The 27,333-nt window shown below is 51.1% G+C and overlaps 2 protein-coding genes across 2 annotated transcripts in view; one reads left to right on the top strand and one right to left on the bottom strand.

The window, feature by feature from the left end:
• Positions 1 to 8,609, bottom strand: part of KIF9 (kinesin family member 9) — a 21,962-nt gene extending 13,353 nt beyond the window's left edge. Inside the window, exons 1-11 of the mRNA XM_053971406.1 lie at positions 8,297 to 8,609; positions 7,767 to 7,844; positions 7,197 to 7,363; positions 5,834 to 5,921; positions 5,086 to 5,251; positions 4,845 to 4,951; positions 3,592 to 3,816; positions 2,457 to 2,540; positions 2,230 to 2,322; positions 1,526 to 1,673; positions 254 to 318 (exon numbers count right to left, since the gene is read on the bottom strand). Of these exons, the coding sequence (XP_053827381.1) occupies positions 254 to 318; positions 1,526 to 1,673; positions 2,230 to 2,322; positions 2,457 to 2,540; positions 3,592 to 3,816; positions 4,845 to 4,951; positions 5,086 to 5,251; positions 5,834 to 5,921; positions 7,197 to 7,363; positions 7,767 to 7,844; positions 8,297 to 8,542 (1,467 nt within the window). The 5' untranslated portion in view covers positions 8,543 to 8,609. The remainder of the gene's footprint in view (positions 1 to 253; positions 319 to 1,525; positions 1,674 to 2,229; positions 2,323 to 2,456; positions 2,541 to 3,591; positions 3,817 to 4,844; positions 4,952 to 5,085; positions 5,252 to 5,833; positions 5,922 to 7,196; positions 7,364 to 7,766; positions 7,845 to 8,296) is intronic.
• KLHL18 (kelch like family member 18) lies at positions 8,582 to 27,333 on the top strand. The gene is made up of 10 exons (XM_053988571.1): positions 8,582 to 8,629; positions 18,665 to 18,795; positions 18,960 to 19,100; positions 20,909 to 21,107; positions 23,313 to 23,473; positions 23,579 to 23,715; positions 24,791 to 25,013; positions 25,721 to 25,825; positions 26,018 to 26,129; positions 26,947 to 27,333. Exons 1-10 carry the CDS (start codon positions 8,582 to 8,584, stop codon positions 27,331 to 27,333), a joined length of 1,644 nt encoding a protein of 547 aa, XP_053844546.1.

The following is a 27,333-nucleotide window of genomic DNA, read 5'->3' as shown; positions in this document are numbered from 1 at the left end:
TGCTGTTATTATTATTATTATTATTATTATTATTATTATTATTATTATTATTATTATTATCATCATCATCTCTCCAGTGAGGTTAACCCCGAGCAGCTCCTGCCTGCTCTGCTTCAGGCTCCCATCAAACCCAGAGTCTGGATTTGAGCCTTTGGATAAAAGCTGGGGGTGAATGAGGCAGGAGCTTTCCCTGTGGAAACCCTCCGGAGCTGGGAGCAAGGAGCTGCATTCTGCAGGAATTCCTCCAACTCACGGTCTCTTCCACGTGCTCAGCTTCCCCGTAGATGTTTGTCACCAGCACAGTGTTGCATTTCCCCCCTGGGAAAAAAAACAGCAATAAAAATAAAGCAAATAATATGATTTTGAGTGATTTTTTTTTGTTTCCTTTCCTGCCGTGTGTTTTATTATGTGCTGATTAAAATAGAGGAGAGGTAAAAAGGGAGTTGTATATTTTTTTTAAACAAGGTTTTTTTAAGGATAAATTGTTTAATTTAGAAATGATACTTAAATTATTTTTATTTTTAACTTAATAACGAATTAGTTGTGATTCGTAATGTGGATTTTTAAAATTTAATTACATAATATTATTTAAACTTATGAAGAAGAAGGTGAAGAAGGAGAAGAAGAAGGTGAAGAAGGAAAAGAAGAAGGTGAAGAAGGAAAAGAAGAAGGATTAACTTCTGTCTTAAAACTTTTATCTTGTTTTATATATATTACTATATTTTCAAACTTTTAGTTTTGTACTATGTGATATTACACACCTTTGTTTAAATTATGTACATGTAATTTCAGCTTTATTATTTAATTTTGGAAAGTTTTTTTTCTATGGTTTTAGGTTAAATGTAGTGTTTCCTTGGGGGTCAGTGTCTGTTAACAAAGAAAGTCTAAAATTTTCAGTAACCAGGGTTCCAAGAGAATCCCAGAATGGTTTGGGGTGGAAGGGATTTCGTGATCCTCCAGTGCCACCCCTGCCATGGCAGGGACACCTTCCTCTGTCCCAGGCTGCTCCAAGCCCTGCCCAACCTTGGACACTTCCAGGGAACACCCACAGCCTCTCTGGGAATTCCAGCCCAGCCAGGAATTCCTTCCCAATATCCCACCTAAGGCTTCTTTCAGTGTAAAGAAGTACAAAGGACACACCAGAGTGTAACTGTCCCTCCAAAGGGCACAGAAATAGGCACAGAGTGACTAAAAAGGTGGAATTCGCGTCTCATGGAATGAGGATGCAGGAAGGGAATGGGAATAAAAACTCTGAGTTCCAGGTGTTGGTAAAGATTCTGTTTCTCAGGATGCCCAGAGCAGCTGTGGCTGCCCCTGGATCCCTGGAAATGTCCAAGATTGGACACTTGGAGCAGCCTGGGACAGTGGGAGGTGTCCCTGCCATGGCAGAGGAGGAATGGATGATCCTTAAGGTCCCTTCCAAGCCAAACCATTCCAGCATTCCCTGACAAAAGGCGACCTTAGGACTCGCCATGCCCATGGAAACAGCAGTTTTGCAGGAGCTGTGGGCACTCCCAGCTCTTACCCAGCGAGTCCTTGAGGACGTGGGTGAGTTTGCTCTGCCTGAAGGGGATGTGCTCCCTCTTGGGATCGGCCAGGGCGATGACCAGCTGCTCCAGGAAGGACAGGGATTTGTTGATGTAGGAGGCCTCCACCCGCACCTGGCCCTCAGACTGCCATGGAGAGCAAGAGGAAACAGTTCTGGTCACACACAGGAGAGGGAGGGCTCCTCAGCAGGGGACACCTCTGCAGGGCTGATGTCGTTTTGATGTCACGGAATCAGGGAATTGCTGAGGTTGGAAAAGCCCTCATGGATCACTGATTCCAACCATCCCCCAGCACTGCCAAGGCCACCCCTGACCGTGTCCCCAAGTGCCACATCCACAGGGATGTCACATCCCTCCAGGGACAGGGACTCCACCACTGCCCTGGGCAGGGTTGAAGAGCCCTCTCCAGGAAGGAATATTCCCAATATCCACTCTGAGCCTGCCCCTGAAGCCATTTCCTCCTGTCCCTGATCCCTGGAGCACAGCCTGACACCCCCGGCTGTCCCCTCCTGTCAGGAGCTGTGCAGAGCCACAAGGTCCCCCCTGAGCCCCCTTTTCTCCAGGCTGAGCCCCTTCCCAGCTCCCTCAGCCCCTCCTGGGGCTCCAGACCCTTCCCAGCTCTGTTCCCTGCCCTGTTTTTCCAAAGGGACCCAAAGGAACCTGAGGAGCTCCCACCACTCACCCTGGTCTTGCTCAGCCTCTCAGACCCTGCCAGGTCAATTAAGGTGATCTTAGATTTAAGGCATTTGTGATTGGTGTAATCCCTGGAACGACACTGAATGAGAGGGGAAGAGAAACTGCACTTAGGGGCAGACAAAACTGAAACACAGGAAAAAACAAAACTGCAAAGATCCCCTTGGATCCCTAGAAAGTCGTTTCAATCCGTAGGAACAAGGCTGGAGCTCTCACCTCAATGTACATGGTGAAGATGCAGTGGGATCTGGAGGAATTCTTATTCAGGCTGTGCTCTGCTATCACTCTGTTTGTCTCACCCTGCCAATGGAGAGAAAATTCCAGGCTCAGCTCATGGAAGTGTGGCTTTTTGAGGATAAGCAGGCAATATCTCTGTGGCTCTTTCCATTTCCTGATGACTGGAAAACCAAAGAGCTCCCCAAGCTTCAAATGGCACTGAAAATTCCCACAGGTGTGATGGGCATGGATCTGAGCCTCTGCCAGGAACACAAAGGGATGTTGGAAGGAGCCTTAAAGCCCATCCCATCCAATTCCCTGGATGGGCAGGGACACCTCCCACTATCCCAGGGTACTCCAAGCCCTGTCCAGCCTGGCCTTGGACACTTCAGGCATCCAGGGGCAGCCACAGCTGCTCTGGGAATTCCATCCCAGCCAGGAATTCCTAATTCCCAATCTCCCATCCATCCCTGCCCTCTGGCAGTGGGAGCCATTCCCTGTGTCCTGTCCCTCCAGGCCTTGTCCCCAGTCCCTCTCCAGCTCTCCTGGAGCCCCTTCAGGCCCTGCAAGGGGCTCTGAGCTCTCCCTGGAGCTTCTCCTCTCCAGGGGAACATTCCCAGCTCTCCCAGCCATCATCACCCTCCTTCTGCTCTTTAAAAAGGAAGAGGCAGCTCCTGCACATTCCAGAGCTCAGGACACCACTGGGTGATTAAAAAGGCCAGAGAAAGACCTTAAGGACAGCAGATGGCTCTGGGTGAGGATCCACCTCCTGCAGCCAGATCCAATTATTTATCCCTGTTTTCCTCACCAAGTGAAGCATCCATGAGGAAAAGATGCTGATCCCTGTAATCAAAGTCCCCTCACAAACCTCTCTCACCCTGAACCGCCCTGCTGTGAGTTCCAGCAGTGCCACGATCACCCCAAACCATCTTTTCTTGGAGCACCTTCCAGAATCCCTGAGCCAGGGACGTTTTCCTTGAGACCAAGAGTTTCCAGTTTTTCTCCCCACAACCAAGAGGGGTTCAATGGCTGAACCTCTTTCTGCCATCTTGGCCGCCCACTCCTGCTTTTCCACCTCCTCCTCCAGCCAGCACCCCCAACCACGGGATTAAAGGGAATATTTGGGTTCTCTTGCCTCAAAAAGGAGATGCAGAGCCTCCTCCTCGTGGCTGACAGGGTGGATGGAGAGTCCCTTGACATAAACCCCCTGGGGACCATCCATGACAGACAGCTGGTTGTCCTTGCAGCCTCGGCTCAGCGCCGGCGCCAGGAGGTCAAACAAGGCCTCGTTGTAGATCTCCAGGTAGGAAATTCGGACAGTCACCAGGATATTGAGGAATTCTGCAGCTGACTTGAAGATCTGCACCAAGACAAAGGGTTTGTGTCCATTCACAGGGAGAACTTTCAGTTATTTGTGGCTTCTCAGAGAAGATATTTGGGTGGGTGTTGATATAAGATATAAATGGGTGTGGTATAAGGAGATGTAAGATATAAACAGAGAAGATACAAAAAGATGTATTTCCCATTAAAAGCAACTGTGGGCAAAGAGTTGCTGAAAATTCCTTCTGGCCTTGTCCTGCTTGGAAATCTAAGAATGTGGAATAAGAAGGGTATAAAATATAATTAGATATCAAACATAAATAAATATAAATATATACAAGACATCAATTTCTGTAATATAGAGATGGATATTTGTGGTAAGCACATTTCTCTCTCTCTCTCTGGATTTTTTATTGAGGTGCACAGAGAGAAATGTGCTTACCACAGATATTGATAGAGAAATAGTTCTGAGCAGCTTCAAGTGCATCCAGGGGTGTGTGGGGCTAAATCTGAGCTCTGAGGGCTCAGCTTGGATTTGGATTTAATGATCTTATAGAAGTATGGAATTCAGGAATGGTTTGGGTTGGAAGGGACCTTAAAGCCCACCCAGTGCCACCCCTGCCATGGCAGGGACACCCCCACTGTCCCAGGCTGCTCCCAGCCCTGTCCAGCCTGGCCTTGGGCACTGCCAGGGATCCAGGGGCAGCCACAACTGCTCTGGACACCTTGTGCCAGTGTGTCTGTGGCTTAGAGGTGTTTTTAAATGATTTTATGATCAGTTTTAACCTGATTTCACACAATGACACTTTGGAAAGCACCTCTTTTGAAGGCTCGCTGACATTTGGGGAGCAGCAAGAACTCCAACAGGAACTAAAGAGGAACAAGCTCTGAAAATGGCAATAAAACTCCCTTATTCTCTAACCATCATCCCTGGGGTAAAATGAAGGGAAAAAAACCCACATAAAAATTATTCTCTGTGTTCAAACACTTTTCTATCAGCAAGAGGTGGTAGAAGAGAGTTCCTTGGTGTTTCTCCCTCCTCTTTTCCCAGCCAGCTGCAGCCAGTACCTGCTGGATAGCTCTGGGGATGATCCCTCTGTTCCTGTACTCAGAGGCTGTTCCTGTCATGGTGTAGGTTTTGCCAGCTCCAGTTTGCCCATAGCACATGATGGTGCCTAAAAAAACCAAAAAAAAATCCAAAAGCAAAAGCATAAACTCAGGAGGGAGCCTCCAACAGAACAGCAAATGGCTCTCTGCTCAAATCCAATCTCTTGGTGTGATCAAAAGAATAATAACTGCAATAAATCACCATTGTAGCCCTGCAAAGCTTTGGACACCAAGCCCTTTGCCACGGTGTCATAAACCATTTCCTGGGAAGTGTTGTGGAGGAGCCCATCCAGCTTGAAGGACCAGTCAGTCTGAGAGTTATTCACAACTCCTCCCCTGGGACTCTTTTGGATGTAGATATCGATGCTCTGCAAGCCAAAAAGAGAGATCAAACTCAAAAAGAGATCAACTCAGCAGCCCTGAGGGTTTTCAGCAGTTCAGGACCTGGGGTTAAGTAGAAAAGGGAGCACAAATAACAGAGTTATTTCACTGCCTTGGATGGTTCTAGATGTCCTAAAAGTATCTGGTAATGCTCTCAAATTTCTGGTGACAAATATTATAAATAAAAGGAAGTGTGGTTAAGCTCATCTGTTTAACTTTCAGTGATTTTGTGCCTCGGGGAAGTTAATTAAGCAAGAGAAGGCAAAGGGAGGAATTTGCATAAGAGGGGATGGAAATAGACTGTGCCAATTTGTGGTTAGCACTGGGAAATCCTCATGGATCAGCCAGCCTCAGTCCTTTGGAGGGTTTTCCTGGTGATTGTACCACAGGAATTGTGTTTTCCATCCTCACACTCGCTGTGACAAAACCACTGCCAAGCAGGAACACACAAACCAACACCCCCAAAACATTATCCATGGCCTCAAGGGATGGAAAAACCCTGGTTTTCCCATTGGAAAAGCTGAAGCCAAGCCCCAAACCTTTCCCACCTCCAGTTTCTTTGACTCTACCTTGTTGTCTGAGCCAAGCCTGATCATCTCTTGGGCAAAATGAGCAGTTGGCTTGACCCGCACGAACACCAGGACTCGCTTTGGTGTCCTAAGGAGAGAGGCAAAAACAAGGAAAAGAGTCACCTTGCATTCCCTGAACTGAAATTTACATTATTTCTCAGCAAAAAAGGTGAGGCAGAGGAGTCAGAATTCAAAGGGAAGTGTTGGCAGTTATTCAGCTGCAGTTTTTATTCCCCATGAAAAGCAACTGCGGGCAAAGAGTTGCTGAAAATCCCTTCCAGCCTTGTCCTGTTGGAAATCTGAGGGTGTGAAAGGAGAAGGGTCAAACTGATCCTGATCTCCTGATTTCCTCGTGTGCACCAGGCCCAGGAGTGCTGGACAACACCAGTTTTCTTCCTCTTAGCCTCGGGAAGCAAAACATTTGCAGGAATGGGAGAGGGGTTTTCTTTTGTCACGCGCAGACTTTTAGTTTAAAAATAATTTAAATTCCCAGTGAACAGCTGATTTTCAGTTGGCTGGAGGAAATAGTCACAGGCTGGAGGATCTGCTGAGTAAAACCCCCAAGAGGAGGGCTCAGGGATCATCCAGCTCCTAAAGCCCCATGCACTGAGGATTTTAAAACCCCTGGAAATGTGTAAATCCCACATTTTCCCTCAAACCTGCAGACAGCCCGTGCTCAATAAATGTGCAATAAGCAGTGACAACTTCTGCTTTGGGACAAAACCTTTGGGATTTCTGGTACATTCTGGGATTTTTGTGACCTCTCACACTTTACCTGCTGTAAAATGAATTGTGGGGGGGGTTGGAGCTGAGCCAGGATTTGTTGGGTTTAAAGCAGGATGTTGGGAACAAAGTTCCCCGGGCCGCTGTTATTTGCAACACAATTAAAAACCACCAAGAAAACTGGTTTTTGGTTTTTTCTTCTTGTAAAAAAATCTTCATAACCTTAACAAAAAAGACTTCACTCCCTAAATAAACTTTAAAAAAAACCCTATTCTAAAAATAGTAAACAAACTAAAAATGTTAGGGGTAATTTCTCTACATTATCAGTAAAAAAAAAAAAAAAAAAGGGGGGGGGTTAAGAGAAGTATTATGAAAGGCTTATTTTAATTGTCACTACTTTTTTTTTTCCTTTTAATCACTATTAATAAAATTTTCTTTGTACCCTTTTAAAAGTTTTAAACCTACTTTACCTGTCTCCTAATCCTATCTCACAACAAAAAAATAAATACACTAAACCCACTGAAACCCACCACACACTCATCAACACATTAATTGCAAAAAATTTAAAATTAAAAAAAAAAAAAAAATCTGAAATTAAGAAATCTATAAAGCACTGCAGAGGGGAACATTTGGGGGACACCTGTGGCTTTCACCCTTGGGCTCTGCATCAGAGAGCAGCAAGGAAATGATGTTCTCCTGGTCCTCATCCTCCTCCCTCTCCTTCTCCTTCTCCTTCTCCTCCTCTCGCTCTTGGTCGTGCTCCTGCTCCTGTTCCTGCTCCTGGGATTTCACAGAGGCCACAGAAACCTGTCCAAAAAAAAACCCCAGAACCCGGTGTTGGAGCAGTTGGGAATTATTTCTCCAAAGCAAGAGAAACAGCAGGGAAAGGAGGAAGGGAAAGTTGGGGTTTTTTTGGGAAAAACTCCACCAGGAATCCGAGAGAGAGCAAATTCTAAATAAGTGGCTGCAGCAGTGCCCTTCGTGGGGCTTTGCACAGGGGAGGACAAGAGCTCTCCTTGCTGGGAGTGGTTGTTAACACCAGGAGAGGGGATGGAATTCCCAGAGCAGCTGAGGCTGCCCCTGGATCCCTGGAAGTGTCCAAGGCCAGGCTGGAGCAGCCTGGGGCAGTGGGAGGTGTCCCTGCCATGGCACGGGGTGGGTTTGAGGTCCCTTCCCACCCAAACCATGCCGGGATCCTGGCTGGAATTACCGCTCGTTCACTCTCTGCTTTGGACGCGGAAATTCCGCTCTTTTCCAGCCCCTCGGAGCTCTCCTGCTCCTCTTCCTCCTGCCAGGGAAAAACAGCCCCACGTGAAGATCCACACACCTCCAAGGCCTCGCGAGTGGGAGGCTGTGCTTCCCACAGGCCAGATTTTGGCAGGACTTTGGGGAAAATCCATCTGGAAGGGCTGGGACCTGTCCGGGGAAGCTGGGGCTGCCCCTGGATCCCTGGCAGTGCCCAAGGCCAGGCTGGACATTGGGGCTGGGAGCACCTTGGGCTAGCGGGAGGCGTCCCTGCCTGCGGCACAGGGTGGAATTGGATGATCCTTAAGGTCCCTCCCAACTGAATCACGCCGTGTTTCCCTCAGTGCCCCTCCCGAGCCGTGTGGGGGGTGATGCCCGGAGGGGAGGGGGGCGATGCCTGGGGGGCTGATGCACGCCTGTGCGGGGATACGACCTCCGATCACCCCTTGAGGAGGGGAGGGCGACCCCTCGGGCGCCCCCTGGGCCCTGTCCCACCTGCGACCCCTCTATAGCCAATTCCGGCGTGGCGTCCAGGGTCGCCATGGCAGCGTCCACTTCCGGGTTCTCTATGGCAACGGCCGCTTCCGTGCTCTCCCGGAAGTGGCCTCGCGTACGGCGGCCGGGCGGGGCCAGCGCGCGGCGGGGGCGAAGCGAGACGGCAGCGGGACGGGAGTGGCCGGGACGATGCTGGAAGCGGCGGCGGCGGCGGACCCGGAGCTGGACCCCGAGGATCTGGTGCATTTCTCGGTGGGAGACCTGCCCAGCCGCGGCTATGGAGTGATGGGCGAGATCCGGCGGCAGGGAAAGCTCTGCGATGTGACGCTCAAGGTACGGCCCGGCCCCCGGGGGCGAGGGACCACCGGAGCCCGGAGGGGACTGAGAGGGGCTGAGGGACAGAGAGGGACCCCGACCCCTCAGGGGGCTGAGAGACCTCGAGGGACCCCCCCCCCCCCCCGGCTCCTGAGCGGGGACCCCGGTCCTTGAGGGGACATTGAGGGGGGACCCCTGAGGAGGTCACGGGTTTTGGGGAGGGGGATGCTGAGGGACCATTCCTGGGGGTGCTGAGGGACCTGAGCTTCTGGAGGGGGGTCTTGAGGAACCCCCAGGCCCCTGAGGAGGGACCCCAACCCTTAATAGAGGGGGTGAGGGCCCTCCCAGCCTGTTTTCCAGAGGGAAGGAGGCAGCTGGAGTTCCCCCAGACCCCTTTTGGGGGGGGATAAAGGGGACGGGAGCGGGAGCTGAGGTCCCCCCTTCCCACGGCTTTGGCAGCAGAGACAGAGCTGCGAGCCCTCGCAGAGCCCCTTTGTGGGGTCTCGGGGCTCTTGGACCTTCCCGGCCCTGCGGGCTCTCGGAGGGGCTGCGGATCCGGGCTTGGGGTCCAACCTCTGGATGCCTTTCCGCAGGGAGCCATTCCCTTTATGGGGAACATCCCTTGTGAGCACTCAGAGGAGTTCATCCACGAGCGTGCTGAAGGCTCGGGATGGTGTCCCCGGCTCCGGCACAGTGTCCTGTGCCAGGCGGGAGCTGCTGGAATCCCTCAGGATTGCAGGCTGGCAGGAGCTGGTGGGCTGGGGAGCCGCACGCAGCTCTGAGTCACGGCAGAATTAACTCTAATTAACTCTAATTAAACGGGAAGGCGCTGCCAGCCTACTCACCCTGAAACCTGCCAGGGGGGCTGGGCATGCCGGGGTGTGGGGTGGGGAGCATTCCGTGGCTACGGGGAGGAGGGACCGAGGCTCGGCATCCTCCTCCTCGGGAGCGCTCGCTCCTTCTGCAGGGTGCTGCTGGCGACAGTCTGGGCTGGAAGCCGGGGGGATTCTGTGCCAAAGCTGCTTTGGGATGCAGAGTGCCGTGGTTTTAGGGTTAAGGCTGGGTGTTGGCGTGGCAGGAGAGGATGAGCAGATCGCGGCAGTCCCACGTTTCTGGGAGACAAGGCCGAGGAGGTTTACGACCCCAGTCTTATCTTGGATAAATTCCTCACCATTGTTTATAAAAGTCCTGTGAGTAATTGTCCATTTCTGTGGAATTTCCATAGCAAAGAGCTGTTTAAATCCTCTTTATCCCTACAGAGGTTTAAAACATGTTAGGAAAGATCAAAAGCATCACAGACCAGTTTGGAATGGAAGGAACCTAAAGGATCATCCAGTGCCACCCCTTGGATGGGCTGGGACACCTTCCACTGTCCCAGGCTGCTCCAAACCTAATCCAGCCTGGCCTTGGGCACTGCCAGGGATCCAGGGGCAGCCTCAGCTGCTCTGGGAATTCCATCTCAGCCCCTCCCCACGCTCACAGGGAAGAATTCCTTCCCAAAATCCTCAAGACAGATGCCAGCAGCACCTGCTGAGTTGTCAGCCCTCAGCCCGTGTTGTTCCAAGCATTCCAGCTTTCCCTCCAACACCCACAGCTTGGAATTCCAAGCATTTCATTCGTTTGTCTCCAGTCACGCCGTGAAAATATCTGACCTTGTGCTGCTTCTGCCTCTGGCCATCCCTTTTCCCACGTGGTGGTGGTGGTGGGATTAGTGCAGCCATTCCCAGGAACGGGCTGGCTGCTCCAGCTGCTGGGGCTTTAAGCAGGAGTTTGTCTCAGCTGGAAGTTGGAGGTGGCTTTGGATCACTGAGGCACCCCAAAATCAGCCAGCACAAACTTCCCTGCCCTGCCCTGGCTCGGGAAGGTTTTCCCACTGGAAATCCAGGCTGGGTTTCCAGCAGGGACAGAGTTTGGGGGATTCTTACCCAGAAGTAAGGGAGGAACGTGAAGGTCGTGGAGCTGCTGCAGGGCTGGAGCCAGGCTGGGAGAGCTGGGAATGTTCCCCTGGAGAGGAGAAGCTCCAGGGAGAGCTCAGAGCCCCTTGCAGGGCCTGAAGAGATGGAGAGGGACAAGGGATGGAGGGACAGGACACAGGGAATGGCTCCCACTGCCAGAGGGCAGGGATGGATGGGAGATTGGGAATTAGGAATTCCTGGCTGGGATGGAATTCCCAGAGCAGCTGTGGCTGCCCCTGGATCCCTGAAGTGCCCAAGGCCAGGCTGGATCACCCTGGGGCAGTGGGAATTCCCTGCCATGGCAGGGATGGAACTGGATGACCCTTGAGATCCCTCCCAGCCCAGCCCATTCCAGGAGTCTCTGATAAAAGCTTGGAGAAACATTCCAAGTCCAACCTGGAGGAACCTCCAGGTGCTCCCGCACCACTGCACCCTTTTTTCCACTCCTGCTACTTTTTGTCTGTCCCATCTCTAAAGCAAAAAAGCTTCCAAACACCCCTTTGTCCCAGAAGTTGGATCATGACATGCCCAGTGCTCTGCCTCATGGATTTGGGAAGTTCTTTTCTCTCCCTGTCTCTTTAACAGCTGCAGGTCAGGGCTGCTCCTGATGTTCCCTCGGAGCTCCCTTTGGAGCCTCTCCGAAATGTTTAATTAAATATTCATTTGCTAGCAGCACACGTGAATGGACTGCAGGGAGGAGGGGAGGGAGGAGACACACCTCACTCTGTGGTTAGTCCTTTTCCTTTGGAAAAAAAAAAAAAAAAAAAAAAGTAGGAATTTTGCTTAGCACAGCCACATTTCTTCTCTGAGAATCACCGGGCTGGGCGTTGGTGTGGCCATAAAATAACCAACCCAGCCCTTCTCCCCAGCTGATCCCCATCCCAGCCGTGTCTGGAAGGTGAAGCTGTGCTTTCCTCCTCATCCAGTCCTGGTGGTGGTGGAAAAGGTGATGGAGGCTCCAGCAGGGGCAGGGAAACACCAGGGGTGGAATAATCACGGAGAGAGCCGAAATGAGGCTTCTGAACCTTTTTTTTCTTCTAATTTGGTGGGGTTTGAGGCTTTGAACTCCAGCTGTGGACAAACCAAGGGGCAGAATTCCTCTCTCAGAGCCTCTCCTCCTTAGTTTTAGTGGGTTTCCAGCCTTCTTCCCTTTGCAGCTCCCAACTAAACACTGCAAAACCCCCAAGAATTCCAGCTCACGTGTTCGGGGCCATTCCCTGAGCTGCAGATCCTGATCTGATTTTTAACAGCACAAAAGAAGCTCCTCGGTGCTGGTGTTCTTCCTGAGCATTGTTTCTGGAGTTGTTTCATCCTTGCAGGATGAAAGCAGCCTGGGCAGCTCTGTTTTCTGGGATGTGCTGTCTGTGCTCCAGGCCGAGGTCCAGGCACTCTCCAGGGACACATCAGAGGCTGCTGGAATGCAGAAACCAGGGCAAACGGATCCATCCTATTCCTTCCTTACAAATTAAGAGGGAATAAATCCCTTCCTACCTCCTGCTGGCTCCCACTGGAGCTGGAGGAGAATGATCCAAGTGCCAGGCTGGCACCTCCAGAAATCCTGGCCAAACTGTGGCAGGAGGGAAGGGTTGTGCCTCCCCAAATCCTTGGAGAGCGGAGTTGATGTGAGCTCCTCTTGCTGCTGCAGCTCCTCCTGTAGATCTGAGCTACTCCAATGCCATTTTTCCATGACTTAACTCCAAGACTAATTAGAAAAGTCTCCTAAAACATAACCCAGGTCTGGCAAACTGAAATAATTCCCAGCTGTGGAGAGGGCAGAGTATTTGTTTGGTGTACAATCCAAATGGCACCAACAGGTCGTAGCCCTGGTGCCTTCTCTCCCATCCTGATCCCAGTTTTTTCCAGAGCACACTGTTAACTCCAAACCCCCCAAACTGGAGCAGCTGCACCCCCGAGAGCTGATGCAGAGGTGGAGGAGCCTCTGGATAAGTGGAATTCCAGACAGCTCAGGCTGCCTGCCTGATCCCAGCAGGATCCTTGACAACTCAGTGCCTGGCTGTTCTGCAGATGTTGCAGCATGTTCGGGAGATCCCCCAGGAAAACAGCCCTGGAAAGAGAGGGAATATCTGTTTATGGGAGAGATTGGAAGAGCAGATGATCCATTGTGCACAGGAGAGCTGCAGGATGAGGATGTGATTCCAACCTTGCCACCCAGCAGACAGGAATTCTTTGGGATTCTGCCTGGATGTGATTCCCCGAACTCTCGGCTGCCATCAGCTCTCCCCTTAAAGAAAATATGAGGATTTTTAGTTCCAGCATAACACAAAATTCCTTTTCGCTGTCCCTTCAGGAGCATTGAGGAGGGCAGGGCTGGAGCTGATCCCCTCAGGATTCTCCCTGTCCAGGTGGGAAGTGGAGGGATTGGAATTCCAAAAAGGAGTTGGGTTTCTCTGAGCTGGCAGGGAATTCTCTGGGAGTGTGGCTTTGCTGTACATCCAGAGGGGATGTGTCCTCTGCTTCAAAGGAATTGGTCACCATTCTCATGGAATCCTGGAATGGTTTGGGCTGGAGGGACCTTCAGGATCATCCCATTCCCACCCCACCATCCCAGGCTGCTCCCAGCCCCAGTGTCCAGCCTGGCCTTGGGCACTGCCAGGGATCCAGGGGCAGCCACAGCTGCTCTGGGAATTCCATCCCAGCCAGGAATTCCTTCCCAAGCCATTCACAATTCCCTCTTTCCTGCTGCCCACACTGGGGGATCAGCCCAGGGCACAGGGGGTTCTGGCCAGGGAACGTGGAGCTCCTCATCCACCAACAGCCCCAAATCCTTCCCTTCTCATTGTCCCCCCCAGCCTGGATTTGTGTTTGGGATTGTCCTGATCCAGCTGCATCCCGTTACCTCTTCCTGGCAATACAGGGCTGGGAGGGGTTGGACACCAGCTCTGCTTCTGCTCTGGCCTCCTCTCAGAAAAGATGGATTTGGGGTTTTTTGAGACCTTTGCAGCACAAAACCAAGCAAGTTCTCAGCACTGCAGGGTGGTGACGTCAGGAACACAAGAAATGCCTTTCTCCCACCTACACCCTTTTCCTTGGAGAAAGGCTCCTTGTGCCCTGGAGTTTGTTCATTCGGGGCTGTGGGGGTGTGTGGGGCCAGATTCCTTTGTTACCCTCTCAGAGACACGTCAGAAGAGAATTCCAGGATTCCTGAGGTCAGGAGGGACGCTTGCAAAGCTCCTTCTTCTGGGAAACAGAATCTTTTGCCTTAAAAGCAAAGGACCTAAAATTATAAATGGTAAAGCAGAACATCCTGGAATGGTATCAGGAAGAGGATGAGCTCTTTCCCGCTCTCTCCTTAGGTGACTCCATCAGGAAAGTGCATTAATTTAGTCATGGAAAGGGAGAGCCTTTGGCTCTGGAGGAAGGGAGCACTTTGGGAGAGAAGAGGATGAGCTGAATGGACTCATCCTTGGAAGGATTTTCCATATTCCACAGGAAAATCCTGTCCTTTGCCTGCAGCAGGAAATGCAGCTGTTCCCTGGGGACTCGCCGTGAAGGGCTGATGCAATGAACACAATGATGCTTCTAGAGCAGAGATCCCAATTTCTCCATCTCCCCAAGGGCTCCCCACCATTCCAGGGACAAGTTCCAAAGAGAAGGAATCCCAACTTTTGTCTTGTCCAGCACCAGGGAATATTTCCCAGGCTCTTTGCTGATGCAGCTCCGTGGATCTCAGTGCTCACAGGGGCCATTCCCAGTCTGGGAGCACCTGGAGGGGCAGCAGTGCCCAGAGCCAAGGGATTTCATCCCAGTGCTGATTTCATCCCAGCTGTCCTTAGCCCAAGGAATCTTGCAGGATGCCTGGGGATGTTTGCTCTGCAAGGCCCAGCTGTGGAGGAGATAAAGAGGCTGTTTGGTGGCAGCTCCTCTGGTGCACCCCTGGAAGTGCAGCCTGGTGGAGCCCTTCCACCCCTGGACAGGGCCTGGGGGCATGGAATCATGGAATGCTTTAGGTTGGAAAAGCCCTCATGGATCACCGAGTCCAACCATCCCCCAGCACTGCCAAGGCCACCCCTGACCCTGTCCCCAAGTGCCACATCCACGGGGATGTCACATCCCACCAGCAATGGGCAACCACCACTGCCCTGGGCTGTCCCTTCCAAGGCTTCACCCCCTTTTCCATGAGGAAATTTTTCCAATTTCCACCCTGACCTCCCCTGGCCCAGCCTGAGGCCGTTTCCTCTCCTCCTGTCCCTGTTCCCTGGAGCAGAGCCCGACCCCCCCGGCTGTCCCCTCCTGTCAGGAGCTGTGCAGAGCCACAAGGTCCCCTCTGATCCCCCTTTTCTCCAGGCTGAGCCCCTTCCCAGCTCCCTCAGGAGTTTTCCAGCCCCTTCTCCACTCTGTTCCCTTCCCTGGACACCCTCCAGCTCCTCAATGTCACTCTTGTCATGAGGGGCCCAGAGCTGCCACCTCGGCTCTGTAAATTGCAGTTACTTTCTGAAATAAGGGCCTTTTTCTCCTCCTTGGGTCACACTACGGGCTTGGGGTTTGAGTAAATATAACCTTGGTGTTGAAATTCCTGTTGTCTTTAGTTATAAAGATAATTTTGCCTATAAATAGAAGGTCACTGTATGCATTTGAAGCAGGTGTCTCACTTTAAGAGGTGCCTGTTCAATTTTAGCACCACGTTTCATTTATTAAAAAGCTGAAATGAGATTTGGACAGTTGTGATTTTTGGCAGCTTGGGCCTAGGGGGAAATGAAAGTCAAGTAAAATGTTGCTTTTCTTGCACACTCAGCCTGAATGGGAGCACTCATCCAAACAAACCAAATGAACCATTCCAGTTGGAGTGAATTCCTTACAGGATTTCAGAGATAAGAGGAGGCCTTGTTCTCTCACCTTTCAGAAACAGCAAAAGGCAGACTGGAGTGTTTCTGTGTGTTGGGATGTTTGAGACACAGGGGAAGGGATTTCCCAGCAGCACGGAGGGGTATCAATAGTGGGATTTATTATTGATAAATCCGTGGGTTGGGCCAGGAGCAGCTGGTGATGGAATGGCCTCGCCCATGGGGAAGGGGTGGGCTGGAAGTGCTGGAGCTGCAGAGCAGGTCGGGTGTTCCTGAGCCTCCAGGCTGGAATGTGGACAGGCCAAGCAGCAGCTTTGTCCCCCTGGTCACCCAGGCTGTGGCTGCTCGTGTGTTGTGGGGATTGGAGAGATAGAAATCCTCACAAACACAAAAGAGTTTGATTTACAGCCTTAGAAGAAGCCTAGATTGATGTGAAAACAGACATTAAAAGGAGAAATCATACACTTATGTTTCTATAGTTATAGGTAAGAATATGCCTTAAGTAAGAAACTGTGCTAGATAAGATGATGAGGGGTTTTATAATATAATCATGTAGTAATGTGATTATATAGAATAAACTAAGAGTTTAGATATTTTAATATCTGTAAAATATGTGTATGTATATACACATAATACATATGATAAAACCTTATCATATGTGTATGTGTATACACATAATACATATAATAATACCTTATCAGGCAAAAGTATCCCCATTGCAGTAGAAAAAAATCAAGGTAATAAGTTAAAAAACCAAAACATACTCTATAACTGTCCTTTGGATTAGAAAATTATATCCTGGCTTACAACAAAGAACCATCTTAGACTATGGCTGACTACTAAATCTCATAACCTTTAAGGTTGATGTTATCTAAACAATAAATCAATCTTAATCTAAAGGTAATCCCATCCCTTCAATGAATACAACAACAACTACACTGTGTCAGCCCTTCCCAGTGGGAATTCCCAAACCCAGAGCTCCAGGAATCCTGAGGGATTGATTTCCCCATCCTGAGCAGCACCTCGGGACACAGAGAGTCCTCACCTGGCAGGGAGGGAGGGAATGAAAATCCCAGGGATGTGGGGAGGGGCTCTCAGGTTCTGGAATCACTTCCCTCCATGGCCTTGCCTTATGGAATCTGCTGTATTTTTGTGTTTTCAAAGCTCTGACCGGGCTGGAGTTTGTGCTCTCTGTGTGAAGCCAGGCTGGGAATCCATTCTCCAACATTCCTTCCTCTCCAGGGCCAGGGAGGTGGCCTGGAGCTCCATCCCCTCGTGGGCCCTGGGACTCCTCCTGACTCCTTTTCCCAGAGATTCCCCATCCCATTCCCCCAGCCAGGAGGAGGCTGGCACTGACTCTGCAGATATCTCAAGGCTTGGAGCCCCTGGGATGTTTTCTGTGTGGTTTTGGGTTAGGAGAAGGGATGGATAGAGCCCTTCATCCCAAAAAGTCACAAAAATATAAATGTGAAGGGCTTTTTCCATGAGCTGGCATGGACCACTTCACCTCCTGGTATTGGAAATACTGAAAATCTGAATCTGAAATATTGAAATTCTCAAAATTTAGAATTAAACTTAGAATTAAACACAGGATTTGATTTAAGACCTTAGAAAAAGCTTCCAAACTTGGATACTAAAAGCAAAAATGCAGACTTATAGTTTTAAACAGAAACACGTTAAATTAAGTAGAAGAAAGTTTAAAGTTTTAGAGTTTAAGATATAGAAAAGCTAAAAATAGTTACAAAAGTAAACAAGAAGTTTAAAATACAATACTGTAGGTTTGTGTGTCATAACATAATTAACTAAAAAAACTTACACTGTAACATGAATCCATAAAACAAAATATTTAAGGATTAGATCAAAAACATAAATATTAAATCCTTTAAAAGTCTTATAACTAAGGATCTTATGAGCTTCTGCTATAAAGATGTGAACCAAACTCACCCTTCCTACCTATATAAAAAATTAAAAAATAAACCACATCATCCAAAACAACTCAGAAATCCCATCTCTGACTCATCTGCTGATTTTGCTCTGGGAATTAGGAATGCTGCAAAATGCAGGAGAAGAGGATTTGTGCAGCATAATCCAGGCACACCTGAGCTGCCCAGGACAGAGACAATGGATGAGGTGAGGACTTTGTAGCAATTATAAAAGCAATAATAAATTATATTAAATTAAAATAAAGTGAATTCTTTATTAAATAATTTAAATTAGACAATATAGTTTAAATTAAATTATAAAATATAGTTTAAGCCCTGCTACTCTGGCTAAACTAACAACTAGCTGGTAAGTTCCTATAAGAAAAAAAATTAAAAAAAATAAGAAGCAGTTAGCACAATAACCTATTTTAGTAAAAGAACCATTGACACCTACATAAACAATTAATTTATCCCATAAAAATCAGCAAGGAAAATATGTAAACAATTTAAAAATAGAAAGTCTTAACACGTACACACAAAAACAGATTTTAGCCAATAAATTGAGTAGCAAAAAAAACTACTAGCCAATTGGACTTAAACACAAAGTCTGTAAAAACTGTATGAAAATGAATTATGTAAAGAAAAAAATTAACTTTTCCTACATACAAAAAACTGAGTCCCATCTGCTTTATTGCAACAGGCTTGGATGCTTGGCTGCTGCATGTTGGAATCCAAAATGCAGGGAATTCTCAGAACTTTGGGCCTCTAAGCCAAAGTTTAGAATTAAACCCAGGATTTGATCTGACACCTTGGCAAAGGCTCCCAAACTGAGGTGCTGGGAGGGAGAATGTGGATTTGTAGTTTAAAGCAGAGACACATTAAGCAAAGTAAAGGAAAGACTGGAGTTTTAGAGTTTAAGATATAAAAATAAAAGTAGTTACAGAGGGTAAACAAGAAGTTTAGAGTGTAGTACTGTAAGTTTGTGTGTCATAACATGGTTGGCTAAGAAAGCTTACACTGCAGCATGGGTCTGTAAGACAAAACATTTAAGGATATAATATTAATATTTAGGACATAATTAAGGTTATAATATTTAAGGATGAAATATTTAAGGTCAAAACCATAAATATCCTTGTTGGCGGTGTTTTATTGGTCAATAAATCCTTAAAAGGTCTTGTAACTAACTTGTGACCTTCTGAGCCGAGCTCACCCTTCCTGTCCATGTAGAAGATCAGAAAATACAACCACATCATCAAAAACAGCTCAGAGGTCCCATCTCAAATTCCTTCCAAAGCTGCCCAGAGGTGAATCATCCCAGCTGCAGGGAATCCCTGGGGCAGTGGCCGGTGCTGATCCCTGTTCTCCCTGCTTTAGGTGGGGGACCATAAGTTCAGCGCTCACCGGATCGTGCTGGCAGCTTCCATCCCCTACTTCCACGCCATGTTCACCAACGACATGATGGAGTGCAAGCAGGATGAGATTGTCATGCAGGGCATGGATCCCAGGTAAAATTCCCAGGGCAATCCCAGGGGCTGCCCTGCCTCGTTGTGCGTGCGAGGCTCAAAGCCTCTTCTCAGCTGTGGCTGATCCCACAAAACATCCTGCTGTTGGCAGAGTGCTATCCCAGCTGGCATTCAGTGCATTTTCTGCCCTTTCTCCCTCTTCTCAGTGCACTGGAGGCTCTGATCAACTTTGCCTACAACGGTCACCTGGCCATAGACCAGCAGAACGTGCAGTCCCTGCTCATGGGGGCGAGTTTCCTGCAGCTGCAGAACATCAAGGACGCTTGTTGCACCTTCCTCAGGGAGAGGTGAGTGAGGCTGGGGGGATCCTGGGGGAATTCCAGGGGAATTCTGGGGGGATTCCAGCTGCTCCCCAGCAGCAGTGAGGTTCAGTCACCCGTGTCCAGCTTGGGAGGAGCAGGATGTGTCCTTCCAGCAGGATGAGGAGTGTGCATCCCAAAACTTGGCATCTGTAGAGTTACAGAACACAAAATGGGTTGGGAGGGATCTCAAAGCCCATCCAGGGCCACCTGCCCATGGCAGGGACACCTCCCACTGTCCCAGGCTGCTCCAAATGTCCAACCTGGCCTTGGGCACTTCCAAGGATCCAGGGGCAGCCACAGCTGCTCTGGGAATTCCATCCCAGGGCCTCACCACTCTCCCAGCCAGGAATTCCTTCCCAATATCCCAGTGGGAAGCCATGCTCCCTTCTCCTACCATTCTCATTTCCTTCAGAATAACCTATCACCCCTTTATGGGGACACAGTAAAAGACCTTTGCCAGCCACATGAATCAAAACTCAGAGCAAAACTGGAGAGACATTTCCCTTTTTGAGAGCCCATCCTGGCAGGAATTGCCCTTCCTGCTGCTGTGTGTGCTAAAGGGGAGGAACACAGTGCTTCAGCCCAGGAGCTGGACAGGAAACTGTGGCAGAGCCCTAAATTGGTCCCAGGTTTTTCAATTTCCTCACTGGTGTTTGGCTGTGAGGCTGTTCCAGCAGCATGGTGTGGAAATGGAAAGCTGGGATACTCTCTGTCCACATTCCACATGGATTCCCAGCCCTGCTGGGAGTCTGACATGTTCACTTTTGCCAGCCTGGCTTCTCTGCAGCTGCTCAGGGCATTCCGTGGTGTGATGTTAAACACACCCATCAAATACAGGGATTGGCCACCAAAATTCTCCCAAATCCACCAGGAGCAGCCAGGTGTCCTAAGTGAAGTCCTGGTTTTGAGTGCACAGCTGCCAGTTTGGTTAATAACCAAAAATTAGTGGATTCTGGCCACCCTGGAGAGCTGGGACATGGACACTGAGCTCTCCTTCTTAAGTGGAATTGAGAATTGGGATATTTTTAGGCAGCTGTGTTGTAACCAAGCCCTCAGGGTAACCCTCATGTGACAGTTCCCCACCCAGCAGCACAAGGACCTGGAGCTGCTGGAGAGATCCAGGGGAGGCCCCAGAGCTGCTGCAGGGCTGGAGCCAGCCTGGGAGAGCTGGGAATGTTCCCCTGGAGAGGAGAAGCTCCAGGGAGAGCTCAGAGCTCCTTGCAGGGCCTGAAGGGGCTCCAGGAGAGCTGGAGAGGGACTGGGGACAAGGCATGGAGGGACAGGACACAGGGAATGGCTCCCACTGCCAGAGGGCAGGGATGGGTGGGAGATTGGGAATTGGGAATTCCTGGCTGGGAGAGTAGGGAGGAACTGGCACAGGGTGCCCAGGGAAGCTGTGGATGCTTCCAGAGCCACCTGGATCTATCCAATGCCTCTTTGGCAGGGACAAGGGGACATTTGTGTTTTCCATCCTCTGGCTCTGCCTTGGATTCACCTGGAGCTCCCTGTGCAGATCAGCTCCTGGGTGAGCTGGAATCAGCCATCACTGGAGAGGACACATCTTCTACTGCACTGTGTGTCCTCCTGTGCTTCCCAGAATCCTGGAATGGTTTGGGTTGGAAAGGACCTTAAAGCCCATCCCATTCCACCCCTGCCATGTGCAGGGACACCTCCCACTCTCCCAGGTTGCTCCAAATGCCCAAGCCACAGTGTCCAACCTGGCCTTGGATACTTCCAGGGATCCAGGAGCAGCCACCTGACATTCCTGTTGCTGTCCTCCTCCCCTTTCCCAGGCTTCATCCCAAGAACTGCCTGGGTGTCCGGCAGTTTGCCGAGACCATGATGTGCACGGTGCTCTACGACGCTGCCAACAGCTTCATCCACCAGCACTTCGTGGAGGTCTCCATGTCCGAGGAGTTCCTGGCCCTGCCCTTTGAGGATGTCCTGGAGCTCGTTTCCAGGGATGAGCTCAACGTGAAGTCAGAAGAGCAGGTGGGTACCTGGTGTAGGTCTTGGCTGAGGAGGGTTTGGCTTTGAGGGGTTTCTTTCTGCTTGGGAGTGGAATGGGAATGGGAATTATCCTGTTCCTGGGCTGAGTGAAGCTGAGATGTCCTGGCACAGTGGGGACACTCAGAGGTGCTGGACAGAGCTGTGATGGTTTCCTGTGCCTACTCCAGACTGACTTGTTCCTAAAGAAACAGCAGGCAGGGCTTTTTTGGGATCACAGAATCACAGAGGTTGGAAAAGCCCTCAGAGAGGATCGAGTCCAACACTTCCCCCAGCACTGCCAAAGCCACCACTGACCAATGTCCCCAAGTGCCACATCCACGTGCCTTTTAAATCCCTGCAGGGATGGGGACTCTACCACTGCCCTGGGCAGCTGTGCCACATCTGGACAGCCCTTCCCATGAGGGAATTTTTCCAAATTCCCACCTAAACCTCTGCTGGGACAACATGAGGCTGTTTCCTCTCCTCCTGTCCCTTGTTCCCCGGGAGAAGAGCTGGAATCCCACCTGACTGCACCCTCCTGTCAGGGAGTTTGTGGGAGTGACAGGAGTTCAGGGTGTTCCCACAACCTTGAGAATCCATGGGTGTGGGCTGACAGTGAGCAGGGAAAACAGTGCCTGTCCTTGAGCCTGGAAATCTGTCCTGCTCTTCCTGAGGAGGTGACAAAGGCAGAGCAGACCTTCAGCTTCTCCTTGTAGGGTAAAAATGTGCTTCTTTAACCAGGCTTAGCCAGGCAGGAACCTGCCCCACATTCCAGCCACATTCCTGTATCATACCAAGAATTCCTCACTCAGTTTTTCCCAGAGCAGGTAGGATCCAAAGTGTCCATCCTGGGAAGTGTTCCCTTGCCCTTGCACCTGCCAGCCCCACCCTTCAGAAATTCCAGTAGCATCCTGTAGAGAGGAAGAAAGTTGGTTTGGGGTTTTTAATCCCTGTGGTGCTGTTGGAGAAGCATTTTTGCACTGGAAGGTTTGGGAATTGTGTTGGGAGAGAGTCCAGATGCCACTATGTAAGAAAGGGTTGATGACTGTTCTGGTCATAAAGGCTGCAATAACTTTAATGGGGAGTCCTGTGAACCCAGGAATGTGGATCCCAAACTAAACTGGGACCAGGGCACCAGGATCCTTTTGTAGCTGGAGTCATCCAGTGGGGCTTCAGAGAGGGGCTTCACTGTCCCTTCCAGTGTCTGGGATGGAGCCTGAAGGGACCAGCTCAGCTCCAGCTGTCTCCAGTGTAGTTATCCAGAGATGGATCCCTGTCATCAAACCTGTCTCCTGGTTTCTCATGGAGCAGCACCATTCCCAGTCTTCTTTCCCAGTTTGCAGACTTCTGTCACTAAATAAACAAAGTTTTGTGTTCTGTGCCACCTCCTCGGCCAAAATCCTCCTTGCAGCTCCCTCATCTCCCTGCAAACTTTGGTGCTGAATGTCCCATCCCACGGGACAGGAGATTGGGATTGTCAGAGGCAGGGAAAGAAACCTGCATGGAGCCAGGCTGGGAGAGCTGGGAATGTTCCCCTGGAGAAGGGAAGGATCCAGGGAGAGCTCAGAGCCCCTTCCATGGAAGGTGTCCCTGCCCATGGCAGGGAGTGACACTGGATGATCCTTGAGGTTCCTTCCAACCCAAACCATTCCAAGATTTCATATCATTTCATTCCCATCTGTGAGAAATGAATTTGTTGAGAATTTTTAAAGTTTCACAGGAGATCCACGTAGCATATATTTGTATGGCAACTTTGAGATAAGAAATGCTGGCTTAGAAATGCCATGGAATAGGACAGATATTGTTGAGAGAGAAATGGAACTAGAAACAAGGTTTAAAGGATAGTTTTGTAAATAAGACTAGATATTTTGGAGAAATAGAACTATGAAAAATGCATTGTAGTAGGACTCACGAGGGGTAGTTTTAGATGATTAGCTTTAAAGTACTTATAGTATAGTGTGGTAAAAGTTGATAAGCTAAGACACGCTTATAATGTATTTTAATTAGGAAATAGTTGGGTTTTTGATTGTAATAGTGTGAATTATAACATCTGTATTGTCTCTCTCTTCACATGAGACTGACAATGGAATAAAACTTTTTAAAACACTTCTCAGTTGCCCCATCTCTGGGTCAAAAAAGAGCTTAATCCGACACCCATCCACTTGCACAGCCCCCAGACTCCACCTTCCCACCGCTGTCTCCTGGCAGGTGTTTGAAGCTGCCTTGGCCTGGATCAGGTACGACCGAGACCAGAGGGAATCCTTCCTGCCCGAGCTGCTCTCCAAAATCCGGCTGCCCCTGTGCCGGCCGCAATTCCTCACGGACCGCGTGCAGCAGGACGACCTCGTCCGCTGCTGCCACAAGTGCAGGTGAGGCTTGGCCACGGAGTCGGCAGGGGTGGCAACGTCACATCCTTCAATCTCAGGCTCCAGGCAGTCAGATCTCCTCTTTAATGTTCCATGGTTGGATTTCAGGGATCTGCTTGACGAAGCCAAGGATTACCACCTGATGCCGGAGCGCCGGCCGCACCTGCCGGCGTTCAAGACGCGGCCGCGGTGCTGCACGTCCATCGCGGGGCTGATCTACGCCGTGGGGGGACTCAACTCAGCAGGTACCTTGCAGTGGAAAGACCACCAGGGGCTGGGTGGGATGATGGGATGATGGAATTCCCTTCCTGGTGGAAGCGTGGAGCAGTGTCTCGTCCTCCATGCAGCACTTTGACCCTTCCAGTGAAACCCTCAGGGTGGTTGTGCCCAGTTTAGCATCTTCCATCTGAAATCCTGTCCAGGTGAGGCTTATTTAGGACAGATTCCTAAAGGCTTTGAGGGTGGTGTCCGTGCCTGGAGCCCCAAGCAGGACATGCAGGGATCTCCACAATGTTGTTGGTGTTGTGGGATCACAACACTTTGACATGAGCCTCACCCTGGCATAAAAAGGGAACAGAAAGTGACCAAGGAAAAACCTTTTACAGAGGAGCTGCGCTCCCCGGAAGCAGCGGCACCACAGATGGGACTTGCAGGTCTCTGCTGCCCCTTGGAGGACAGTGGAGGTGCCACTTCCACAGAGGGACCTTGTCCAGGCTCCTCGTGCAGAGCACGGCAGAGCTTGGAAATGTTCCCCGATGTTTTGTGGGAACAATGGGAATTGTTCAGAGCGGGAACAATTCCCGCTCTGGGGGTGAGCAGGGATATGTGGATGGGAGATGTCTCTGTGGGAGCAGGAAGGCTGGAATAGGATGTGAGAGCCCAGGATAGGACAGAGAATCCCAGAATGGTCTGGGTTGGAAGGGACCTTAAGGATCATCCCATTCCACTCCCTGCCGTGGGTAGGGACACCTCCCACTGTCCCAGGCTGCTCCAAGCCCTCTCCAGCCTGGCCTTGGACACTTCCAGGGATCCAGGGGCATCCACAGCTTCCCTGGGCACCCTGTGCCAGGGCCTCATCTCCCTCGCAGGGAAGAATTTCTTACCCCAACCCAGGTGCCTTGTTGAATCTCACAAGGTTCCCATTCCTTTTTTTTTCCCCCAGATATTTCCCCAAAGAAAAGCAGGCAATTTCCCCATGCCAACCCCATCTTTAGGCACACAGCAACACCCCGCTTTACTCCTCCACCCCCCCCCCCGCTCACCATCCCAGGGCTTCATCAAGTCTCCCTCTTTTAATTTGAGTAGCAAATTTCTATGCAGGCGACTCTCTGAACGTGGTGGAGGTGTTTGACCCCATTGCCAACCGCTGGGAGAAGTGCCAGCCCATGGCCACGGCGCGCAGCCGCGTCGGCGTGGCCGTGCTCAACGGGCTGCTCTACGCCATCGGCGGCTACGACGGCCAGCTGAGGCTCAGCACCGTGGAGGTTTACAACCCAGACACCGACTCCTGGTCCAAAGTGGAAAGCATGAACAGTAAGAGGAGGTACGTGCAGCTCACAGGGAGGAGACTTCTGGAAAAGCAGGGGAAAACGAGGTTGGAGGAAGAGCGGTTCTTGAAAAGCCAGGAAAAATGATTTTGGAGGAAGGGCGGGGAAAGGCAGGTGGTGGGCACCCAGCAGTGTGTGTGTGTGTGTGGGAAAGGAGGAGTGGGACAGTGTGGAAGCAGCTGGGATTTCCTTGGTTAGTTTCTGGTGCAGCCAGGTGGGGGCTGAGCTTTGCTCCCAGGAAACAGGGACAGGACAAAGGGAAATGGCCTCAAGCTGTGCCAGGGGAGTTCAGGTTGGATACAGGGAAAATTCCTCCTGGAAGGGGTTGTCCAGCCCTGGCCCAGGCTGTCCAGGACAGGGGTGGAGGGCGTACATGCCCCTTACCAGGTCTCTCTGGAGCTCCCTCAGCCACTCCTGGTGCTCCAGCCCCTTCCCCAGCTCCATTCCCTTCTCTGGACACACTCCAGATGACTTTTTTTGTTGTGAAGGGCCCAAATCCAAGCCCAGGATTTGAGGTGCTCCTGCCATGAGCACCTTTCCCCTTCGTGAGCTCCGAGTTCAAGTGGGACTGAGCAGTTTGGAGGTGAATCCAGGGAAAAGGCAGTTTGGTGGGATGGCACAGGCAGAGTGTGTGGGGTCACAGTGTCGGGGTCAGCGTGACAGCACTTCCAGCCACCTCCAAGGGTCCTGCTGTTCCTTGCAGTGCCATGGGAACGGTGGTGCTGGATGGGCAGATCTACGTGTGTGGTGGCTACGATGGAAACTCATCCCTCAACTCGGTGGAGTCCTACTCTCCAGAAACAAACAAGTAAGAGCCCTTGGTGTCCCTGAGCTTTTCCAGGTTTCCCTCCGGTGTTCCGTGTCCTGGCACCGCTGGGCATCTGGGCTGTGAGAATGGTTTGAATAAGGAGTGGGGAAAGGAGAGGTGGTAGAATCCAGCACTAGAAAAGCATGGAGTAATCTGTGGGAGTCCTGCTAACCTCTCCCCTCTCCCTCCCAGGTGGACAGCAGTGACCCCCATGAGCTCCAACCGCAGCGCTGCCGGAGTCACCGTGTTCGAGGGCCGGATCTACGTGTCCGGAGGGCACGACGGGCTCCAGATCTTCAACAGTGTAAGGCCCTGGGCAGGGCTCATCCCCTGCACCTCAGCATGGGGCTGGGAGGCTCCGCGTCCTTTCCCTGGGCATCCAAACAGCCCCAAGTGGTTGTGCCGCCAAATTGTGTCACTTCCACCCATAACTGAAAAACCCGAGGTGGAACAGAAGTGACTCATCTATCCACTCAGGGCCATGGAGATGTTCTGAGGGCTGGAGCCCCCTGGATATGGAGACAGGCTGGGAGAGAAGGCTCCAAAGAGACCTCAGAGCCCCTTGCAGGGCCTAAAGGGGCTCCAGGAGAGCTGGAGAGGGACTGGGGACAAGGCATGGAGGGACAGGACACAGGGAATGGCTTTGAGCTGAAGGAGGGGAGATTTAGGTGGGATATTGGGAAGTAGTTCCCAGCTGTGAGGGTGGGGAGGCCCTGGCACAGGGTGCCCAGAGCAGCTGTGGCTGCCCCTGCACCCCTGGCAGTGCCCAAGGCCAGGTTGGACAGGGCTTGGAGCAACCTGGGATAGTGGAAGGTGTCCCTGCCCATGGCAGAGGTGGCACTGGATGAGCTTTAAGGTCCCCTCCAACCAAACCCTTCAGGCACCGCCCCATAGCAGCTGAACTTTTAACTGAAGGCCGTTCAATCCTTTCTGCTCCCTCAGCTGCTCCAGACCCTTCCCCAGCTCCCTTCCCTTCCCTGGGTAATCCCCTCACTGTCTTACCACGAGAACCCCAAAACTGCCCCCGGTTCGGAGGTGCCCCAGCACAGCGGAGGGGACGTCCCAGGGGCGACTCCCAAGGCGGCAGCAGCATCCCTAACCGTGGCCGTGCTCCGTGGCAGGTGGAATACTACAACCCGCACACGTCCAGCTGGCACGCCGTGGCGCCCATGCTGAACAAGCGGTGCCGGCACGGCGCGGCCGCGCTGGGCAGCCGCATGTTCGTGTGCGGCGGCTACGACGGCTCCGGCTTCCTGAGCGCCGCCGAGGTCTACAGCTCCATGGCCGACCAGTGGTACCTGATCGTGCCCATGAACACCCGCCGCAGCCGCGTGTCCCTCGTGGCCAACTGCGGCCGGCTCTACGCCGTGGGCGGCTACGACGGACAGTCCAACCTCAGCTCGGTGGAGATGTACGACCCCGAGACCAACCGCTGGACGTTCATGGCACCCATGGTGTGCCACGAGGGCGGGGTGGGCGTGGGCTGCGTGCCGCTCCTCACCATCTGA

Source organism: Vidua macroura, chromosome 1 (genome assembly GCF_024509145.1).
Source record: "Vidua macroura isolate BioBank_ID:100142 chromosome 1, ASM2450914v1, whole genome shotgun sequence".
NCBI lineage: Eukaryota > Metazoa > Chordata > Aves > Passeriformes > Viduidae > Vidua > Vidua macroura.
Note: the sequence above shows the minus strand (reverse complement) of the source record. Positions and strands in the feature narration are given on the sequence as shown.